This window comes from Dermochelys coriacea, chromosome 7, assembly GCF_009764565.3.
Source record: "Dermochelys coriacea isolate rDerCor1 chromosome 7, rDerCor1.pri.v4, whole genome shotgun sequence".
In the NCBI taxonomy this organism is placed as follows: domain Eukaryota; kingdom Metazoa; phylum Chordata; order Testudines; family Dermochelyidae; genus Dermochelys; species Dermochelys coriacea.
In genome coordinates, this window is record NC_050074.1 from 10,677,685 (window position 1) to 10,697,801 (window position 20,117).

At 45.3% G+C, this 20,117-nt stretch overlaps 1 protein-coding gene and 1 long non-coding RNA gene across 2 annotated transcripts; one reads left to right on the plus strand and one right to left on the minus strand.

The window, feature by feature from the left end:
• The first annotated feature begins 4,139 nt into the window (after positions 1–4,139).
• On the plus strand, positions 4,140–6,460 carry GPR27 (G protein-coupled receptor 27). Its single transcript, XM_038410509.2, has one exon. The coding sequence runs from the start codon at positions 4,465–4,467 to the stop codon at positions 5,602–5,604; it is 1,140 nt and encodes a 379-aa protein (XP_038266437.1). The 5' UTR covers positions 4,140–4,464; the 3' UTR covers positions 5,605–6,460.
• Positions 6,461–14,076: 7,616 nt separating this feature from the next.
• Positions 14,077–20,030, minus strand: LOC122460975. The gene is made up of 3 exons (XR_006282651.1): positions 19,936–20,030; positions 18,658–19,227; positions 14,077–14,192 (listed from the first exon to the last, which is right to left on the minus strand). It is a non-coding gene; the product is annotated as an uncharacterized LOC122460975 (long non-coding RNA).
• Between the last annotated feature and the right edge of the window lie 87 nt (positions 20,031–20,117).

The window sequence follows — 20,117 nt, forward strand, 5'->3', positions numbered from 1 at the left end:
GCAGCCGTGTTAGTCTGTATTCGCAAAAAGAAAAGGAGTACTTGTGGCACCTTAGAGACTAACAAATTTATTTGAGCATAAGCTTTAGTGAGCTACAGCTCACTTCATCCGATGCATCCGATGAAGTGAGCTGTAGCTCACAAAAGCTTATGCTCAAATAAATTTGTTAGTCTCTAAGGTGCCACAAGTACTCCTTTTCTTTTTGCACAGAAAGCAAAATCCAGAAGAAGAGGAGACACAGGTAGCTTTTTAAGCCCTGATGACTGCTGTAATTCATACCAGCCCAGACTCCCCATACTGCTCTGTGCTACAGGCATGTTCTCTCCAACCCACAAACCACCCCCAACACCAGGGTAATGTATGGACTCTTACACCATAGATTTCTCCCCCTGCCCTCTGTGGCCCCTTTGCAGCCCTTATACACCGCTGGAGTGGGGTGTAGCAGTGAGGGCCAGAATCTCCCCCTCCATTTTGCCCAAAGAGAAAGTCCCACCCATTCCTTCCCTGTCCCTCCCCTACCCACCACCTGCTTCATTACAGGATCACTGAGCACTATGGGGATTCTGGACTGCAGTGCCACCTATAGGCATTGTTTGGAAGCTGGTGTAAATGACAGCAGCCATCAGGGCTGCTCTAACTCCATTTCAGCCCCTGCAGCCACCAGGCAGTGCTAAGATATCTTAAAAGCCACCTTTGTTTCCTCTTCCCCTGAGCTCAGCCTTCTCTGCAGTGCCTTTCAGGAGGTGCGGTAAAGAATCTGGGCTTGAGAATTTACATCTCACCCTGTGTAAGGGGCAGCACATAGCTGTGTCATCCCAGAAGCAGCACAGGGAAGGAATTGTTCCTCTGAGAACCATAATTCCTTTCCTGCCTCCCCCTTGCTCTGGGGAAGAGAGGCTAGCAGGTGTGCGGTATCCATTTACTCTTTAACCCTGAACCCAAGATTCAAGTAGCCTGCACAGACATCAGAGGTTTTAACTCCTTCTGACTCCCCTGCCTAGCCCTGTAGTTGCACTTGGGAAAATGTTTTGTTTATCTCCTGGCAGCCTACACTTTGTTGTGCCAGAATCCAATAGCTTAGTTTTTTGTTGTACTCTGGAATATTAGGATATCAAGTGCCTTAGCTCCCTCCTGGAAGGCACTGCTCCTGCTAACTTTGGAGCAAAGGAATGCAGGACCATTTAGGCTCTATAGGGGAGACTGCACACCATATACTCAAGTAAACTGCCTGCTGTACAAATATGAGAAATGCCTTGAAACCTGTGCAGAATACTAAATGACCCAGAGGCACAGTAAAACTTCTGTGCAAATGAGAAACCTAACAGCTGAAAACAGCTTGGATGTATCGGTAGTAAGCAAAACGCAGACTTAATTATCTGCATTTTGCTATGAGGGTTTCTCTGCTTGCCTAATGATAGCAATATATATAAATACAAACCAGAACAAACCCACGGGTCAACAAAATCTATGTGACGAATTAGCATAAATTGTCCCGGCCACTTCTTTGAGTGAGCTTAATCCCAGTTTCACCAATCATGGGATTTCAATGGAGTTAATCCAAACGTAAAGTGATGTAACTGAGATCAGAATCTGATCCTCTGGCACCAAACCCAACAGTAACATTTTAGGCAGAAAGTTCTATTCAAATAGATTCTGTCTAGCCTAATATTTTAATTTTCTTGGGCTGGTATGAATGACTAACTATTTTCTATGGTTTTTGACAACCTGAAAAAGAAATAATACTGAATAAAACTGAACTGGTTCCTATAATTTGTTTACACTTTTCAGGAAGTCTTTGGCAAAGGCCCTCACAAGAGGCCATTAATAAAACTACATAATGTTGTAATTATTTATATTAAAGTTGTACCTATAGGCCCCAACCGAGAACAGGGCTTCACTGTGATAGATGCTGTACGAACACAAAGTGAGAGAGAGAGTCCTGAAGCTTACACCAAATAGGCGAGACAGACAAAGGGTGGAAGAGGAAACAGATGCACAGCAACTTGCCCTAGACTACACTGGCTCCCCAAGACAACACTAGCCAAACTAGTACACATTTTATATCAATTGTCACCAACAGTTCGGTTTTACCAGTGTACGCAGATCTAAGGTGTGTTTACCACCTTGTCACAAAAAAATTTCTGTGACTATTCTGAGCTGGTGGATGGCTCCAAGGTTGCTGTAACTTAACTCTGGAGCTGAGCAGGACCCCAGACATGAAAACAGCAAGCACCTAGGTGTTAATTAATGCCACTTTTGTTCACCATTCCTGTCCCTCAGTTCCTGGGCAGGAACAGAACATTAGCCCCGAGTCTTTCAAAGAGCATTTGAGCCAGATTTCTGAATTCACTCCCATTACTAGGGAACAGCCTTTATTTTGTACCTCCATTTACCTGTTTGCCACACAAACCTGCTGTAAATCTCACTGTTTTTTTACCAGCCAATAAATAATGATGGGCCCCATTCTGCCAGCCCTACTCTGGTAGAGCTGCAGTTACTGTCAATGGTTCCATTGAAGCCAACGGGCTATTCATGGAGTAAGGTACTAATCCGTGTGTGTAATGCTGGCAAAAGCTAACTCAAGAATATTTTGCATGGATATGCTTTCATCTGAAATGGACACTTTATAAACTACATGTACATTAGGGATCACTTCACCCCTCTCTGACATGCAGCTATGTCTGGGGTGGAACCTGGAGGCTATTAACAACCCACAGCTGTTAGGCCAAGAGGGGAAGCATTTTCTACTCAGTATTGTATTACTGGGAATGGGGATAGGCAGTGCCTCAGTTGGAATTTGGCCAGGGCAGTGGGATTAGCATCCCTACACCCATGTTTCATTTCAAACGTTATTTATTTTGGGCCAGATTTTGACATTCCTACCCATATTGAATAGTACCATATTCTTTGCATGGCCCCAGAGAAATCAATGGGGCTACCTGAGGAGTCAGATACTAATCAACATGTGCTAGGGCGGTGGAATCCAGACCTGTGGTTATTAATTGTATTTGTATACTTTCTTTAATGTTGCAAATGATTTCTGTCAGGAAGCCATGAAATCAAAGTTCCTGAAAGTATTAGCTATCGTATTAAACAAACGTACCCCATGCTACTTTACATTTCAGGAACCATTCTTTTCCATAGTGTCCCTCATTTAGGGTGACCAGACATCCCAATATTATCGGGCCCATCCTGATATTAGGGACTTTGTCTTAGATAAGCAACTATTACCCGGCCCCCCCAAAAAGTGTCCCGATTTTTCACCCTTGGTCTCCCAACCCTCATTCTGGGTCTTTCTGTCCCCCCGTTTGGATTATGGCAGGCAGGCGCTCGTTAGTAATCGATAAAGATCACGCTCCCTTGGGAGGAGAGGGAAAATCCTCGCTGATGGGGACAGCCTCTGAATTTAAGAGTGGGTGGGTGAGTGGAGAGGGGGGAAAACATCTCCCCCCCCCTTTTCTCCCTAGAGATTTTACATGACAGCTGGTCCCTGCTGAAGGCAAAGGAGCTCCGGGGGGGATAACCCCCCCCCACACACACACACACAAAATGTATCCTCTGGCAGGGAGGGGCACAGAAATATCCAAGCAGCAGGGTGAAGCCCGCCAACCCTTCACTCCCCACGCACACTCAGCTGCACCAGTGGATAAGCGCCACTAAAGAGACCCCATTTCACCCCCCCCACCCCGCCGCTCGTTAAATCCTTGGGGGGGGTCCCCCCTCCCACCCCGCTGTCCTGATGGGGGGGGGGCGGCTCAAGGAGAGCGCCAGGCAGCGGACAGCTCCGCCGGCTGCTGTGGCGGGCAGGGCCCCCCCATCCGGCCCCCCGTTTTCGTGCCTCCCGCTCCTCTGCGCAGGCTCAGCCGGCCCCTAAACTTGGCTCCGGAGAAGCCGCTCGCCGGAAGTTGAGCCCGAGCCAGCCCCCGAAAGGTAGCGGCGGCTCTCGTCCTGCTCCAGCCCCAGCGCCGGGGGCCCCCCCGCGCAGCGGCAGCGCGGCAGGTACAGCCCCGGGGGGGGGGGGCAGGCAGCGGGGCCATGCTGCTGCACCAGGCGGGAGCCGCGGCGCCCCCGCCCGCAGCAGCGTCCCCCGCCCGCCCCCGGCGGCGCTAGGGGGACCGTGGAAGTTGGGGGTCCCCCGAGGAGGATCCCGCCCCAGGGACACCGCGGCGGGGGCCCGCCCGTGCCTGGCCCCGGCGGGCGGAGGCGGCGAGGCGGGCCCGGGCCGGCAGCGGGGCGCAGCAGCCGCGCTCCGCACCCGCTCAGCGCGCGAAGCCGCGGCGCGTCTCCAGCCCCGGGACCGATCGCGGAGCGAGGTGATGGGGCCGGAGCGCCGCGCGGGCCGGGGGCTGGCCGCCGCCGCCGCCGCCGCCTGGGTCCTGGGGGGCGCCGTGGGCAGCCCGGCCGGGAGGTGAGCGCCGAGACCGGAGCCAGGAGCAGGGGAGGCGCCCACACCGGAGCCGACCCATGGCGAACGCCAGCGAGCTCAGCAGCAGCCCGCACCTGCCCAGCCCCGGCGGCCTGCTCAGCGCCTCCGGCCTCAAGCTGGCCACGCTGGGCTTGATCCTGTGCCTCAGCCTGGCCGGCAACGTGCTCTTCGCCTGGCTGATCCTCAAGGACCGGCACTTGCACCGCGCCCCCTACTACCTGCTGCTGGACCTGTGCCTGGCCGACGCGCTGCGCTCGCTGGCCTGCTTCCCCTTCGTCATGCTGTCGGTGCGCAGCGGGGCGGGCGCCTGGCCCCACGGGCCGCTCAGCTGCAAGGTGCTGGCCTTCCTGGCCGTCCTCTTCTGCTTCCACGCCGCCTTCCTGCTCTTCTGCGTGGGGGTGACCCGCTACATGGCCGTCGCCCACCACCGCTTCTACGCCAAGCGCATGACGGGCTGGAGCTGCCTGGCCCTGGTGTGCATGGTCTGGACCCTGGCCCTGGCCATGGCCTTCCCGCCCGTCTTCGACGTGGGCACCTACAAGTTCATCCGGGAGGAGGAGCAGTGCATCTTCGAGCACCGCTACGTCAAGGCCAACGACACGCTGGGCTTCATGCTCATGCTGGCGGCCGTCATCGCCGCCACCCACCTGGTCTACGTCAAGCTCCTCTTCTTCATCCACGGCCACCGCAAGATGAAGCCGGCCCAGCTCGTCCCGGCCATCAGCCAGAACTGGACCTTCCACGGGCCGGGAGCCACCGGCCAAGCTGCTGCCAACTGGACGGCTGGCTTTGGCAGGGGCCCCACCCCGCCCACGCTGGTGGGCATCAGGCAGGCCACCCATAGCCAGATCAAGAGGCTGCTGGTGCTGGAGGAGTTCAAGAGGGAGAAGAGGCTCTGCAAGATGTTCTACATGATCACCCTGCTCTTCCTGCTGCTCTGGTCCCCCTACATTGTGGCCTGCTACCTGCGGGTCTTCATCAAGGCCAGCACCATCCCCCAGGTCTACCTGACTGCTTCGGTGTGGATGACATTTGCCCAGGCTGGAGTCAACCCCATCCTGTGCTTCATCTTCAACAAGGAGCTCAGGGTCTGCTTCAGAGCCCACTTCCCTTGCTGCCAAAGCATACAGAGCACCCAGGGCACCATCCTTTGTGATCTCAAGAGCTTTGGGATTTAGGGTGGCTTTTCTTCTAATGGAAAAAAATAATCATTTTCCATATTTCTGCATATGCACTCAAGAGTTCTGGTTCTGAGGAAATTCAAATCAACACCCTGCCCCCAAACTTTCAGCTGTAAGAAGCTATTTTGTTTATTTTTCTATACTCTGCATATGCTGTCTTCAAAACATAAGAGATTGCTGCCTGTGGGCCACTTACATGAACAAAATACCCCAAACCTTAGGCTGTAAGAAGCAGTTTTATTTATTTGTCTTTGTGTAGTTTTTAAAAAACAAAACAGGGCTCCGAGTTTCTGGTCTTGCTTCTAACCTCTGTAGGTGTGATTGCACCTGATATGGATAAAAGGCCATGGTAGTTTTATCCTCTATTCCTGTCTGTTTTGATAAAGGCTTAACAATTTTATTCAAGATTTGATAAAGGCCAAGACAAAATTTTATACTAAAATTATTTTTGATGACCTCAAAGGGTGTGGTTTTATTATTTGTTTTGAAGTCAAGAAGAGGAAGTTCCTAATGTGTTCAGAAGCAGTGTTCAGTTTCTATGGAGAGCTGTTGGGTTGACATTCTCAAGTGATTTTAAGTATTGAAAGTAGTGATGTAATTTTTGCCTGAAATGCAAACACAGTGTAGAACTAATTTTAATTTTCTTGGTGCACTACTCATTTGGTAATATTTCAGAATTCTTTGTGAAATGTGATTTTAAAATGAATATCATTTAAAAATGATCAATTACAGCATTTTTAAACTAGATAGAAGTCATATTTTACTGACTTTGTAGGAAGTTATCTACAAAACTGGGTCACATACTTGTACATTTTGACTGTTTTCTTTAATAAAATACTGAAACTTTATGAAATTAGAATGGCAGTAGTGCTTTTTGACATAATTTGTGTGCATACAAAATTGCTTGTCTCTCATGTCCGAGTATAATTCACAATTTAGGATATGATGGAGAAGTACAGAGTTCTCATTTGCTGTTCAATCTCACTTTAGGTATTTATACCAATAAAAGTCACTAAAGTATTTATTTTTAAGTTCATGATGGGTGACAGATTTAAATAGCACAATTCTTTTTCTGTCTTCTAAAACTAATTACCATGTAAAAATTTGCTCTATTAATGATGGGAAAATTCTGGATAATTATGTATCACTAATTTTAGTAGGCAAAGGAGTTTAACACAGTTGCTTGGTTTAACATTGTGCTCATCTGTAGGCTCCACTTATCGGGAAGGTTATTTTGAATTATTAATAGGCTAGGCATTTTTATATTATAGTGCTTTTGCTGTAAAAGACTTACTGAGTTGCTGGGAGTGGGATCATGAACCAACCTATCCTATCCTATCCATACCAGGAGTTAGCTTCTTCAGAGATATGTAGATAAAAACATTTGTTTGGCAAGGAAGCTCTCTCTGATGTAAAATTTAGCAAACGGTAATATTTTCACTGTTTTATAACAAATCACGTACATGATAGAAGTAAGGGACTTAATTTCTGCAAAGAAACTTCAGTGACTGCTACAAGAGTATTTCCATAAACACTAGTCCAAAATTATTATACATCCACTAGATGAGAGATCTGTCCTGAGTGTAAAGTTACTGCATAGATGTATTTGCTATATCTTAACAACAACTTGTAGTCTCTTCCATTAGGGTTAGGTGTGACAGTTAAATTGGAGGGCTGAGGAGATAGCCTCAGATTTGGATAATGAATGGTGAAACCAAATTTTTGCTGTAACTCTGAATCTAGAAAACTTGAGACAAGATTTCCTGAGGTATGTGGTACAGGCTTTGAGATTTGAGCTTTCACTTCAGTAGTAATGTACAGAAAGCAAATGAAAAGGTTCAAAAACAGGAACATGAATTTAAATAATCGGTGGCTGGATTTTGCCAGAGTTTGAAAAAGGAGCCTGACAGTGACATAAATAGTTCAAAGCTTTGAACTACAAAGTGACAGTCACTTAATTGACAGTCACAGAATTGCAAGTGGAAATATGTTGGGGTTTTGTAGGGGAGGGGAGAACATAAAAATTGTATGTTACAATTCTTAGTTAAGGCTTATTCACAGACATCCATACATCATTGGTAATTGCCTTTTGGGTATATCTTGTTTTGTTTTACTGTCGTTCTTTTCAGTTGTATTCAGGTTTTACAGAGTAACACCGACGTTGAAAATTTTAAAAAATGTCTTGTAGAGATACAAGAATGTGACAACCGGGGATACCCTTTAAGGACACATTAACAGTCTGAAAATGGACATTCAAGTTCTCTTCCCTTTCCATACCAACAGAAATAAGAAACCCGGTATTTTTTTTTCCCCCCTCTAAGCTTGATTTAAAAAGCTTTTCTGGTTAGTGTGGAGCGGCGGGGAGAAGATGAAGAGACCCCTAAACATAGCTTCTAAACTCTTAGGGGGAAGATCGCTGCTTTTAAAAAAATATAGTGGTAAGATGCAGTTATTTAAAAGTGTTCTTGCTACTGCAAGAGCCAGTTTTCACTTCTTATAAGACTAGAGGCATGAACAGAAATCTATAGTCAACACTGGTAGAAATGAAAAATCACCTCTAGGAGAATGGTGGTTCTATTAATATTCAGGAATTCAGACAGCAGCATCAGATCATTCTGCTGTAAAGGACAATGTCGCTGTATGACAGTCTCACTAAAACCAGAAAAGTTTCTACCTCAATACATGAAATTCCATGTGGGGACAGTGAATCTGATCCTGCACCCTTTGAAGATGGTGGTGGTTTTGCTGCTGACTTCAATGACAGCGCAATCTGGCTCTGCTATACTAAAAGGCTTGGATAAAATAAAAATGTCAACAAATACGTAAGGCTGTTTAGTACTCCTTATTCTTGTAGGCAATTCCCAGTGCTATCTAAGGAAATTCTGACATGGACCAAGGGCAGAGTATGGAAATGCTTAATATATTTCATTCTTAACCCACCTACACAAAGAAAATACTGAGCTGGATCTCAGTCATACGGCTGTAAGACCGGAGTGACTCCTCTGACTTCAGTGGAGCTATTTTGGACTTACATCGTGTTCCATAACAGAATATAATTTAGGTCCAGAAAATACAAAATTAAGCACCAAAGACTGACACAGATGAAGAAAGCTTTATTGCTTACAGTACATGTATATCAGCCAAACCCACTTCACAAGTTATATATGATTGGCAGAATCAATCACTGCCTTCATTATACACAAAGCAATTTATCAGGAAGTGAAACAGAACAACAAAAGAAATATAAAAACAGTAAGATGAAGACTGTTCTTCCAGAGATGGTTATAAGGCTGAGAAAGTTACTAAAATCAAATGCACAAACCGTCATACTCAGTAATAATTGTAATGAACACCTTCAAAGCACTTTACAATGTTAACTAATTAGTTTTCACATCGTTCCTAGGAAATATTATCCCCATCCTATATATGGGGTAACTGAGGGAGAGAGGTTAAGTTGCTTGGCCCAAGGTCACAAAAGGAGTAAGTGGCAGCAAAAGGACAACAATCTCAGATGGCATGCAAGAGTGGTAATCGGGCTAACAACAGGATACCGTCCCTCTGAACAGCCAGATGAGAGAAACATACATAAGGCAGCATGGGTTAGTGGATATGACACTGGACTGGAATTGAGAACCCTGGGTTTTATTTCTGATTCTGTCACTGGCCTGCTGGGTGACTTTGGACAAAAACCTCTCTGTACCTCAGTTTCCCCATCTATAAAATGGGGATAATTATGTTTACCCCGTTAAAGGTTCTTTGAGGTCTATGGGTGAAAGGCAGTAAATAAGAATTAGCTATTTGTATTACCTAGTCTCTTCCACCAAGAGGTATTCAATTTCATGGCGTTAGTACTACATTCACAACAGACATTTCAGAAGGTCCTGCAAAGTAATTTAAGGGATTTGGTGAATGACAATGGGGCTGCGTTGACATACTGTTGCTTTTAAAGTTAATGTACTTAGGATTTGCATCTAGCATTCTTTACTTGATTAATATATACAGTATATTAAAATAGCATTCCTTTTCCGGGGAACATTCTTGTTCAGTGTCACAGACAATACCAGCATCAGCTCATGGTAGCATCTTACTAGCCAAGCTCATATACTGTAGTATACCTTATTTTGCATACATTATGGCAGGTTAATTAAAGTTAGTGCCTGCATTACACTGAAAATATTTGTTTATATTGGCAATAAATCCCTAACTTTGAAGTATTTCATGCATTCTTTTCAGATACTCCTGGTGACATCCTCTCTGATGAAGTCAGTAGAAGTTTTGCCAAGGACTTCAAGAGGGCCAGGATTTCACCCTCCACATGAAAGCAAATAATTGGTCTGAAATCTAAACCAATACTGAGTATAAGGATCTCAGCTCTGCAAGACAAAGTGTGATCATGCCCTCAGAGGCCTGCAGTATTACTGTGCTGAGGGTCTGATGCTGTCAGAAAATGGCTGTACCATAGAGGAAAATGTTCTCTAGTAAAAAAGGGGGGGGGAAAGTTTTGCCCCAGCTGTCATGCTGGGGAAGAGAGGCCCCCAGCCTTGTGTGGCCACGTAAAGGCTGCAGGTTTGCAAAGCTGGAGAAAGAGCAGGGGCTATACAATCAGCACTCCCTTTAGGGCAGGGACTAGGAGGAGCAAAGTCTCTGTTTCCCCACTCCCAGCAAGCAGAGCTGGACAGGCACAAAGGGAGAAAAAGCTGCATCCCAGAAAAAAGGGAATAACTAACAAGAGGGCAGGAATTATGACTGAGTCAGTGCTTTCCTCAGGCTTTGCCTGCATGCGGTGCAGTTTACATGAGACAAAGGGTTGAACCTACAGGCTGTTCAGACTTATGCTGGAGGATTGGCCCAGCATACTCCTCTAGGATCACAGGTGTGCAAAGATGAGCTTCACACCACGCCTCTACTCTTCCCTCTCACACACCCCCCAACACTATGCATGCAGCGCAGGACCCAGCCCACTGTACTTACATTTAAAATCCTTCCATGACTGGGGCCCCAACCCACAGCCAGTGCTTACCAAGAATTCCCACTGGAGCTTCTGACCACAGAAGTGGCCTCACGGCTTTGACAGAGGAATATTTTTGCCTTATAGAGCATAAATCTAAAATATCTCAGGATACTGTATTTGTTTAGATTTCAGCTCAGATGGTAACAAGAGGTGTATAATCCCACCTTAAAAACCCTTATTTAAAGTTGACAGCTCTGTTGCAAAATAAAATATATCATCAGTGTGACTGGGGCTCTAATTTCTAATCTTCCCAGCGCAACCATACACAAAAATAGACTATTGTGATGCATAATCTGAGCCAGAAAGCTGTGATGCTGGCACTGTTCAGAATGTCAAAGAATATACTGAGGCCCAGGGAAAATGAAACCTGTCTTAGCCACCACTCAAAGGTGTGACAAAAATTGGTTGCTCAACAAAAGTGATCTCTTAATAAAGATGGAATAGAATTGTACTCAGTGGGGGAGGAAGTAATTTTGAGTGGTCTCTTAAGACAGGTGGTTGCCTAATAAAGGTGATTACTGTACATTTAATAAAGATTACTAGATATGCAGCCAACCAAGCTAATTAAGTTTGAAAACAGCAGCCTCTACGTGAGGCAAGTTCACAAAAGCACAGATCACAAAAGCTTGGTTTCATTATGTCATAGTGCACTTTTGTGTCTTTACAAAGATTTTTCTTCATGAAGACTGGTGTCAGTGTATTTCTTTTATGAAGTCCCTCAGGCTAACTTTCTCAGATTTTTGAGGACCCAACTTGGGCCTGGTTTTTTTTGTATGTTTTTTTTTAAAGAGATAAGCATCTAAGACTCCAATTAAAGTCAGCCTCAGAAAAATCAGGCCCAAGGTGTCAAAATTGGAGCATCCATAATTAGAGAATGATTTTAAATATCTGTCTTGAAGTGCTTTGTTCAAAGCCATAGGGGGAATTATTGTTTGAGACCATGTTTTAAAACTCAGGAGTTCCTGGCTCCCACTCTTGCTCAAACCAGTCTTCTCTCACTGCTATTACACTAAAGGGCTGAACTTTTCAAAAGTACCTAAGTCCCATTTTCAAAAGTGACCTAAGTTCGCAAGTTACTTTTGAAAATGGGACTTGGGTAATAATTTCAAAAGCACCAAAGACCTGCTCCAGTAGTCTTTGCTCACCTAGAATTGCCACTGACTTGGAGCCCAATTCCATATCCCTCATATATTGAGTGATTCAGTAATCCTTACTCATACAACAGTCCAAGCTAAGCAGAATTGGACCCTAAAAGTCTGATTTTCAAAGAGTCTGAGCAGATTTCTGGGTGCTAGGCGCCTCTGAACATCATGTGACCTTGTACAAGTCAATTAACCACCCCATGCCTCAGTTTCCCTATCTGTAATTATCTTTACCCATCTTTGTATAAAACAGCTACTGATGACAAGTACTACTTATTATTATGGGTGAATAGTCCGTCACTATGCAGGGTTTCAACAATTAACTATGGAAGTAAAGCTAAGCGGTTTTTAATGTGCATTTTTCTGCATCTCTATTTGTATGTAATGACCTCAGTACTTGTAGCTCTTTTGATTTTGTGGGTAAGGCACATTTGTACTGTGAAATTTTATTGGAGAGCTCTTGAAGCCAGCACTGCTCCCTTTGGTTCACACTTTTTACCTGTGTTGTGGCCAGGTTGATAACACTCAGCAGTTAGCGTGGGAAACTTTTAAAATCATCTTGTAAGGATATGAGGAAGTTATGAAGTCCCAGTTGATCTTAGGCAGTCAGCATAGTACACTACAAGGAAGTGGAAATCTAGAGCCAGAAACTTTCACTAGGAATGATGAATAAAAGAAAATCCTTTCCTGAAACTTCTGGCTTGTGTTATTGGTTTTGTAATTAAAATAAATATGTTATATGTTAAAAGTGAGGATTAACCATTGGAACAAGCTATCAAGGGAAGAGGTGAATTCTCCATTTCTTGACGTTTTCATATCAAGACTGGATGCCTCTCTGGAAGATCACGTGGGTTTACCTAAGAGCCTATTAGACTCAGGACAGGAGCAACCTGATGCAGTTATATGGGCTCAGTTAGACAGGAGGTCAGACCAGATGATTGAGTGTTCCCTTCTGGCATCAAAATCTATGAAAAAATGTCACAGGGCCAGATCCTCAGCATAGTCACTGGAGCTACACTGATTTGACACAGCTGAGGATCAGGCCCATAGTTTTCATTTCCCATACTTATACAGTGAGGAAAGACCGATGATGATGGCCTCTCCTATCAAGTTTGACAGATGAGCTATGGTCACTTATTGTGGGTCCTGAGATGGGGCCAAAGACCAATTTTGGAGCTGCAGCCCTGTCTGCAATTGCCAGAGGTGAAGACAATTGTAGATGAATGTGAGCTGCTTCCAGTTTTATGCCTTACACGTCTCTCCTTGGTTGTGGCAATCTACAAGCTCTCAAAGTCCATCAGTCTCAGGTGATGGAGCTGCTGCCATCGGGTCTTGTCAGGGGCTCAAAGCTCCCAGGTGTTGAGATCAGCACTGCAAAACTGTAGGTTAGTCTTGAGAGTGTCTGTGGAGCATTTTCTTGGTCTGCCCCTAAAACAAGTTCCAGTTTCTAATTCTCCGACAGCAATAAATATAGGCAAAAAGAGAGCAAAACCCCTTTTTCCTCTTGAACCCACTGTCCTGGCTTCCAGGTATCTCTTTAAAGCCAACCAACCTGAGGAGAGGGAACAGATTCTTACTATGTTAGTGTAATTAGCCTGTTTAAGGTTAACAATGTCATCTGCCCTGACTAGCTAAGTTATCAACAAGGCTCTGCTGCATTGCCTCTGCTCAGCCTAGCTAGGTCCACCACCTGCTATTTTGGTATTCTGCTTCCAAGGATGCACAAGACTTAGATTAAAGACAACTCTCCTCTCTCTCCAAAAGCACAAACAGATCTCCTATCGCAGGTGACAGAGGCCTATAAACATTCCCGTCTATATATATTACATGGCCTAAAAGAGTAGACCAGGCATAGAAGGCAAGGCTGGATGCTGCTGGCCCACGAGAACTGCCCATTGAGATTTAGATGGAAATCCAGCAGGGGCCTTGTAATTTCCTGTTGTGATCTGACTATTTCCTGAAGCCTTTCAGGAATTGCTCAGTCCCCATTTTGTCTGTCTTTTTACAGTGGTCCATAGGTGCTGGAACTAGGGGTGCAGCTGCACCCCATGGCTTGAAGTGGTTTCCAACATAAACAAATTAAATGACTTTCAGCATCCCCACTGTACAAATTGTTCCAACACCCTTGCAGTGGTCAGTGCCATCCACTCAAAGACACAGAAGAAGAGAATGCACAGTGGCTTACTTTAAAAGAAGTGTGTTTGTGTTCTGATCTCTCACCCCAACGGAGAGAGAGTAAATTCCCAAACATGTAAGACCAAAAGACCATGAAAAAATAAATCTTGTTTTTTTGTTTATACTTTGTTGCCATTTTTCAGAATTAGGAAACAACACTCTAGGGACTGATCCTCTGCTGGTGTACATTGGTTGAAGTCACTGACGATCTGGTCCATTGTCTTTGGTTAGGTCAATAGTGAGACATGCTCCCTGGCCTGAAACCATGAGAAAAAGAATAAGAGGGACATCAACAAACATTAGTTCTCAAGGCACCGATAGCTCCGATTATGCAACGAATCATCCTCTCCTTTTTGCTAAGTTTTTAGAACACTTACTCATCTAGTATAAATATTACTGCTTGCTTATTAGTCATTTTAACAAAAAAAAATCATAAAAGAATTCCAAAGGGGAAAAATATGAAGGCAAAGATTTGAGGATTGAAGGCACAGTGCTTTCTGACAATGAGAGAAAGTGGAATGATTTAGTGGAGTATTACCTCACTCCATCAGACTATTCAATCTGTTCCCATCTGTCACTCTCGCACTAGGAGGAGGAGGGTAGAAGGGAAGCTGTTGAGCAGTTTGATAGAGTGAAGTAGATCAAGTGGGCTTCCCTCTCCCTGCAAGGCTTGACATACTAGTGCTGAGCAATATTGCTGTACGCCTCCAGTGTATTACGTCACACTGGAAGGGACAGAAGTAACAACCATCTCTCTCTATCCAGCATTAGTGAAACAGCCTCTGGAGTATGGTGTTCGGTTCTTTGCACCATATTATCAAAAAGACACAGCCCAAGCGGAATGAGTTCAGAGAAGAGTAGTCAAAAGGATCAGGGTCTGGACACACTGATCGATGAGAGTTTGATATGCACAGCTGAGCTAAACTATGACTAAGGGGAGAGACTGTGGGTGTAAGTGTCAAGAGCTATAACTAGGAGCAATGGTATGAAATTAAGAAAGAAAAAAAAATGTAGGCTGAATATCATGAAAAAAAAATAAAATCTTCCTGACAGCAGTATCTATTAGGCTGCAAAATAGTTGTTTCTCAAGGGAAGTTCTGGATGCTCAATCACTTGTTACGTTTAAAAGTCAGCACGGACATAACTCTGAAGGAAATGGTCCTACTGTGGCCAAGAGAGGGACTGGATAATCTAACAAGTTGTTTCCCTCTCCAATCTCTATGGCCCATGTTGAATCAAAATCTCTCCTGCCCTTGGGCTGCTTCCTCTGGCCAGACTGTAAGCTCTTCAAGGCGAGGACTGTTTCTTTACTATGTGTGTGTAGCGCACATAACACAAAGGAGCCCTGGTCTGGGCTGGAATCCCAAGGTGCCAATGTAATACACACTATGTAAAAATGAGTTTGATCCACAGCCCCCTGAAGTTATGGCAGTTTTGTCATTGACTTTAATGGGCTTTGGCTCAAGCTCTGTGGGTGAAATCCAGGCTCCACTGAAGCCCAGGAAAGTTTTGCCATTGACTTTAATAAGCCCAGGATTTCACCCTAAAAGCTTCACTCATGGGACAGAAGAAGTGAAAAAAAAATTACTGATGTGGAGAAATCACTAGGAAAAAATAAGAGAGAGAGAGAGAATGCATGTAAGCAGTCACCAAAGGTTCCACCCCTGAGTTTGCCTTCCTGGTAGACCGTGCTAAAGACCTCAGATGCTCTTTCTCATGCCTTTGTTCTAAGATACCTCAACACAGGAGTAAATTGAATGTGGGTTTGATTCTACGACCATTAAAGTCAATGGCAGTTTTGTTTGCAAACTTCCTGTACGACTCCGGGCAAGTTGTCTCTGTGCCTCACTTCCCCATCTGTGAAATGAGAGTAAGACTGCCTTTTTCCCACTTCGTCTTGTCCAGTGAAACTGTAATAATTTTGTAATCTTTTTGAGGCATTACAGAAATACAAATAGTAATAATTGGATTCCTGATGTAAGCAGAGTCAGGATGAGCTCTACCCTGACATATGGTGGTGAGTCATGGTGGGTAGTGGAAAAGAACTTCGGGGCTGATCTCATTTGCATAGGCACACCCACCCTGCCTAGATGGTCACTTTGGCTGCTGTAGGAGCCCCAGTTTCTCTGTTATTGGGGCAGGAATAAACTGTTATTATCCCTATTATGTGAATCAAGGACAGTGGAACTATACTCGGCCTTTTGTTATGATGGAGGGACTCACCATCAACTAAGCAGTACTCGCTAGGCAAGGGTCATGGGTTCCAAAACCCAGTAAAGAGAGAGAGGTTGGGGGATAGGTTGGTGGTATGGATCCCCTGGTGAGGGCCTTACATGCTAATTGCAATTCTTCCTCTCTCCACTGTGGAATATCAGAGCTAATTTTGATTCTATTAGGAGTCTAATTTCAGGCTGCTGAGCTGAATTGACTTTGGGCTAATAGTGCACCAGCACTGAGGCTCCCCTACTACAAGCTGAAATCACAAAAGAACTAAACTTACTAAGAGCTGGAATCATTAAGTGTTGTGTTAAGTAGTAGGGGAGCCTGAAGATATATGGCGGAGCAGTTTGCGGGCCAGCGAGCAGAGCATAGCATTGCAGTTTGTGGGATGGCGAGCAGAGCAGTTTGTCGGATGCTTGGAGCAACTCATGGGGGTGGCTGGCACAGTGGAGCCCCCATGGAGAGGTGGGGCAATCAGCTTTGGACCATGTAAGGTGCCCCTTAACCTCCACCCCCCCCCCCATCTCCACCCAGGTTAGGAGGCAAAATTCTGCAGATAAACTTTCAATCTCTGGGGCTGCCCTGACCAGAGACAGAGACTTTTGGGTTGTTGGACTTTGGGTGATTTTGGGTTGCTGGACTCAAGAACCAAAGGGAAAGGACACAGCCCAATTTGCTTGGGGTGGGGTTTTTGCTCATGGGTTGTGTTATGAATCCTGTTGGTGGTGTTTCCCCAACATAATGCCACATTATTTCTCTCTGTTATTAAAAGGCGCTTTTGCTACACTCAGACTATGTGCTTGTGAGAGGGGAAGTATTGCCTCTTGGAGGTGCCCAGCAGGGGTGGTATATATTTGTCCCAGGTCACTGGGTGGGGGCTCCAGCTGGTTTTGCATTGTGTTATTGGAATGGAACCCCTAGATACTGAACCCAGCCCTTGTTGCTGCCAACTCTGACGGGCAGAAGACTTACACTAAGCATGTTAGTTTTTGTCATGTCGATGGTATCTTGCCTCCCTTTTCCATAGCTGCTGCCAAGTTTTCCGGATACCTTTTAGGGAATTTTCCCCGTACCCCAAGTCTCCTTCAGCTATTTGATGCACTTAGAAGACTTAGAACAGGCCTGGCTTTTCTTCCCTGTAATTATAGGAATAGATAATGCCCCTTTAATTTGTGAGCCTTTTAATGGTGCTCACCACAATCTTTGTGTTAGAAGCACCAGATCCCAACCAGAGCAGCAGTGTGTATATGTAGCTAGGCCTCGCACATTGTGTATTTTCAGTCGATGTGGTTATTTGGATCCAGCACTGCCCCTCTATTTCCTTCATATTTGTTGCATCAAGATCACGAGACACAACATTTCCTATCTGTATTCATTCTGCAGCTTCCAAGAAAACCCATCATTGCCTTTCTACCACGAGGACCATAGCTTGAATATTGCAAACTGAAGAACAAACAATAGAGCTGTGCAGCATCTTGCAGGACCTACTCCACCAAGGCTGCCATCTTGGATTCCTTTCTCTGAGGAAAAGATCACTCGTGTCTGTGTTTGGGAGATTTAATCACTTCTTCTTGCATTTAAAAAAATCCTCCTCTTCTGCCAACTCCCCAACAGTCCTGCCGCTCCCTCCTTGCTACTGTAAGAACTGCAGTCTATTCTCATTACCTTGTGTCAGAATTTATCCACAGATAGATCTCTGATTGTGGAGTCTGGATTCCAGAAAAAAAAACAACCCAAAACAGACTCAGCCCTCCCACCTCATTAGAGCTGTATGCTCCCAGAACAAAAAAAGGAGTTGCTATGTAAGCCAACGGCATCCCTTTTACAAGGCTATATCTATGTCTGCACCTTGTTCAGTCACAGCATTTAATAGATACATTTGTGCACTTTACAATTCAAACCACATGCAAGCCTTGGGCCCGTTTCTGTAGGATGCTATGGCTCCATTCTGGTGATGCAAAGCAGTTGATGCATACCAGTGAATTGGGCATATATATATTACATATGAGCGCTTGCACATTATTGGCCTAATTCTGCATTGTGCAAGCACCCACAACTCCCATTGAGAAGGAACAGAGGAGTCACCCTGTGCTAGATATGCATTAAAATCTTCCAGATTCCTGGATCCATGTTATTGCTTGATGATGATGACAGTGCTACTCACCGAGTTCAGTAACTAATTACAAAAACCTTTTTCTGTCCTTAAAAAGTCCTGCCACTCCTTGGGATTCTTCTAATGCCTGCTAGAAAACACATTATGCGTTGTCAAGATCAAACTCCTGAGACATCTTGTTTAAATCAAGAGATTCTGAACACCTTCTGTTTCTTTTGAACAGCCATCTGGGCAGCAATAAGAAGATGTGGTGCTAAAGGGGGCCTGCAAACAAGGCCTTTAGTTTGAAGTCAGACTTGCTGGTATTGTACATCATTAAGGCGCATTATGTTGACAAGGCAAATTAGTAAAAAGCCTCTTATAGGATATTGTAATGGGGTCACACCCACCTCATGCGAGCGCCTCCCGGCCAGGTGTGTGTCTGCACCTCTCTCAGTCTGTAGCGACCCCTGTTGGTGGTTTCTCAGGCAGCTTTGGTGACTCAGCCCTCCGGCCGAATCACACACAGTCCGTATGTGAAACACAACTCAAGCAGACCCCTTCCGGGGTATGAGTCCAACAGGGCTTTTTGGGTGTCCTCAACACGGACTTTAACTGTAGCCTTCCCTGGACTCAGTCTTTTATTACTCCCGCTGTCTTTACACAATCCCAGCCCTGGTATGAGGCCATGCCCCCAGGGCATCCTCTCTGAAGCTGATATTTTCACCCTTTCTATGCCTTTCACTGACCCCAGCTTTCCAGCTGAGTTAAGTTCAAGTCCCCTTTTGGTGTACCAGAGCCCAATAAAGTCCAGTACCATGACTCTCTTCAGGGGTTTTCAATCCCCTCTCTGAGTGCTAGGCCACTACCCTGTGGCTGGTGGGGGGAACCCAGGCTGCCCACTCTTCTGAGTCCCAGCCAAGGTCTGACCCAGTGGTGCCTAGGGCAGCTATCACTAGAAATGCCAAGGTCAGGGCAGGCTGCAAGAGTGAGAGCAGATACCCACCAGTCTTGGGAGTAACACTGAAGTTAAATTCCCCAGCTAGTCACAAATTATGTTCCTGATCCCCCACACGGGTTATCAAGAAGAAAACTAAATGATAATAATTAAAAAAATCACACATCCTTCTTTTATTGCATGCTAGTTCTCTGGCTCCCAATCAGCACATAGGTCCAGTACAGTAGAGAAGTTATTTGAAACTCTGCGCACTATACAAAATGTCTATGTTACCAGATCAATATAAGTCTGGATATTACGCAAAATATCACGCTGCCAGCCATGCCTTCAGGTAGTTGAAAGCAGCTATCAAATCCCCCCTCATTCTTCTCTTCTGCAGACTAAACAACCCCAGTTCCCTCAGCCTCTCCTCATGCAGAGCTAGCCAGTGCACAGCCCACAACTCAGGATGGTCCCTGGCTCTGTTGCCGCATACCCACAGCGGCTCCCAGGCTAGGTACCCATATTCACTGCAGAAGCAGCTCTACAATGCACCTGCATTCTAGCTGGCAACAGCCCTCTGTGTAGTCCACTACCACCCTCGCTCACACACAAACACACACACATTATTCCTAGCTCCGTAGCTATCATGATCCTAACAAATTCCTGCAGCTAGGAAGATTCTATGCATGGGCTTGTGAACAGAAGCCATGGCAGAAACAGGGTGGACTATATAAATATGGGCTCATACCTTTCTGATTCTGCTCTGGAAAATCCCTCTGCACTCCTGTTGCTGAAAACTGTGGACTGGGTTTCTCATGATCCTAATGCTCCCCTGTCTTACACCTGTGCAGAAGGGGTGCAAAGTGGATGTAAGACTCTACCCAATCAGAATTCTCTATTCATGTACCCCAGTGGGAGTGTTTCACACCC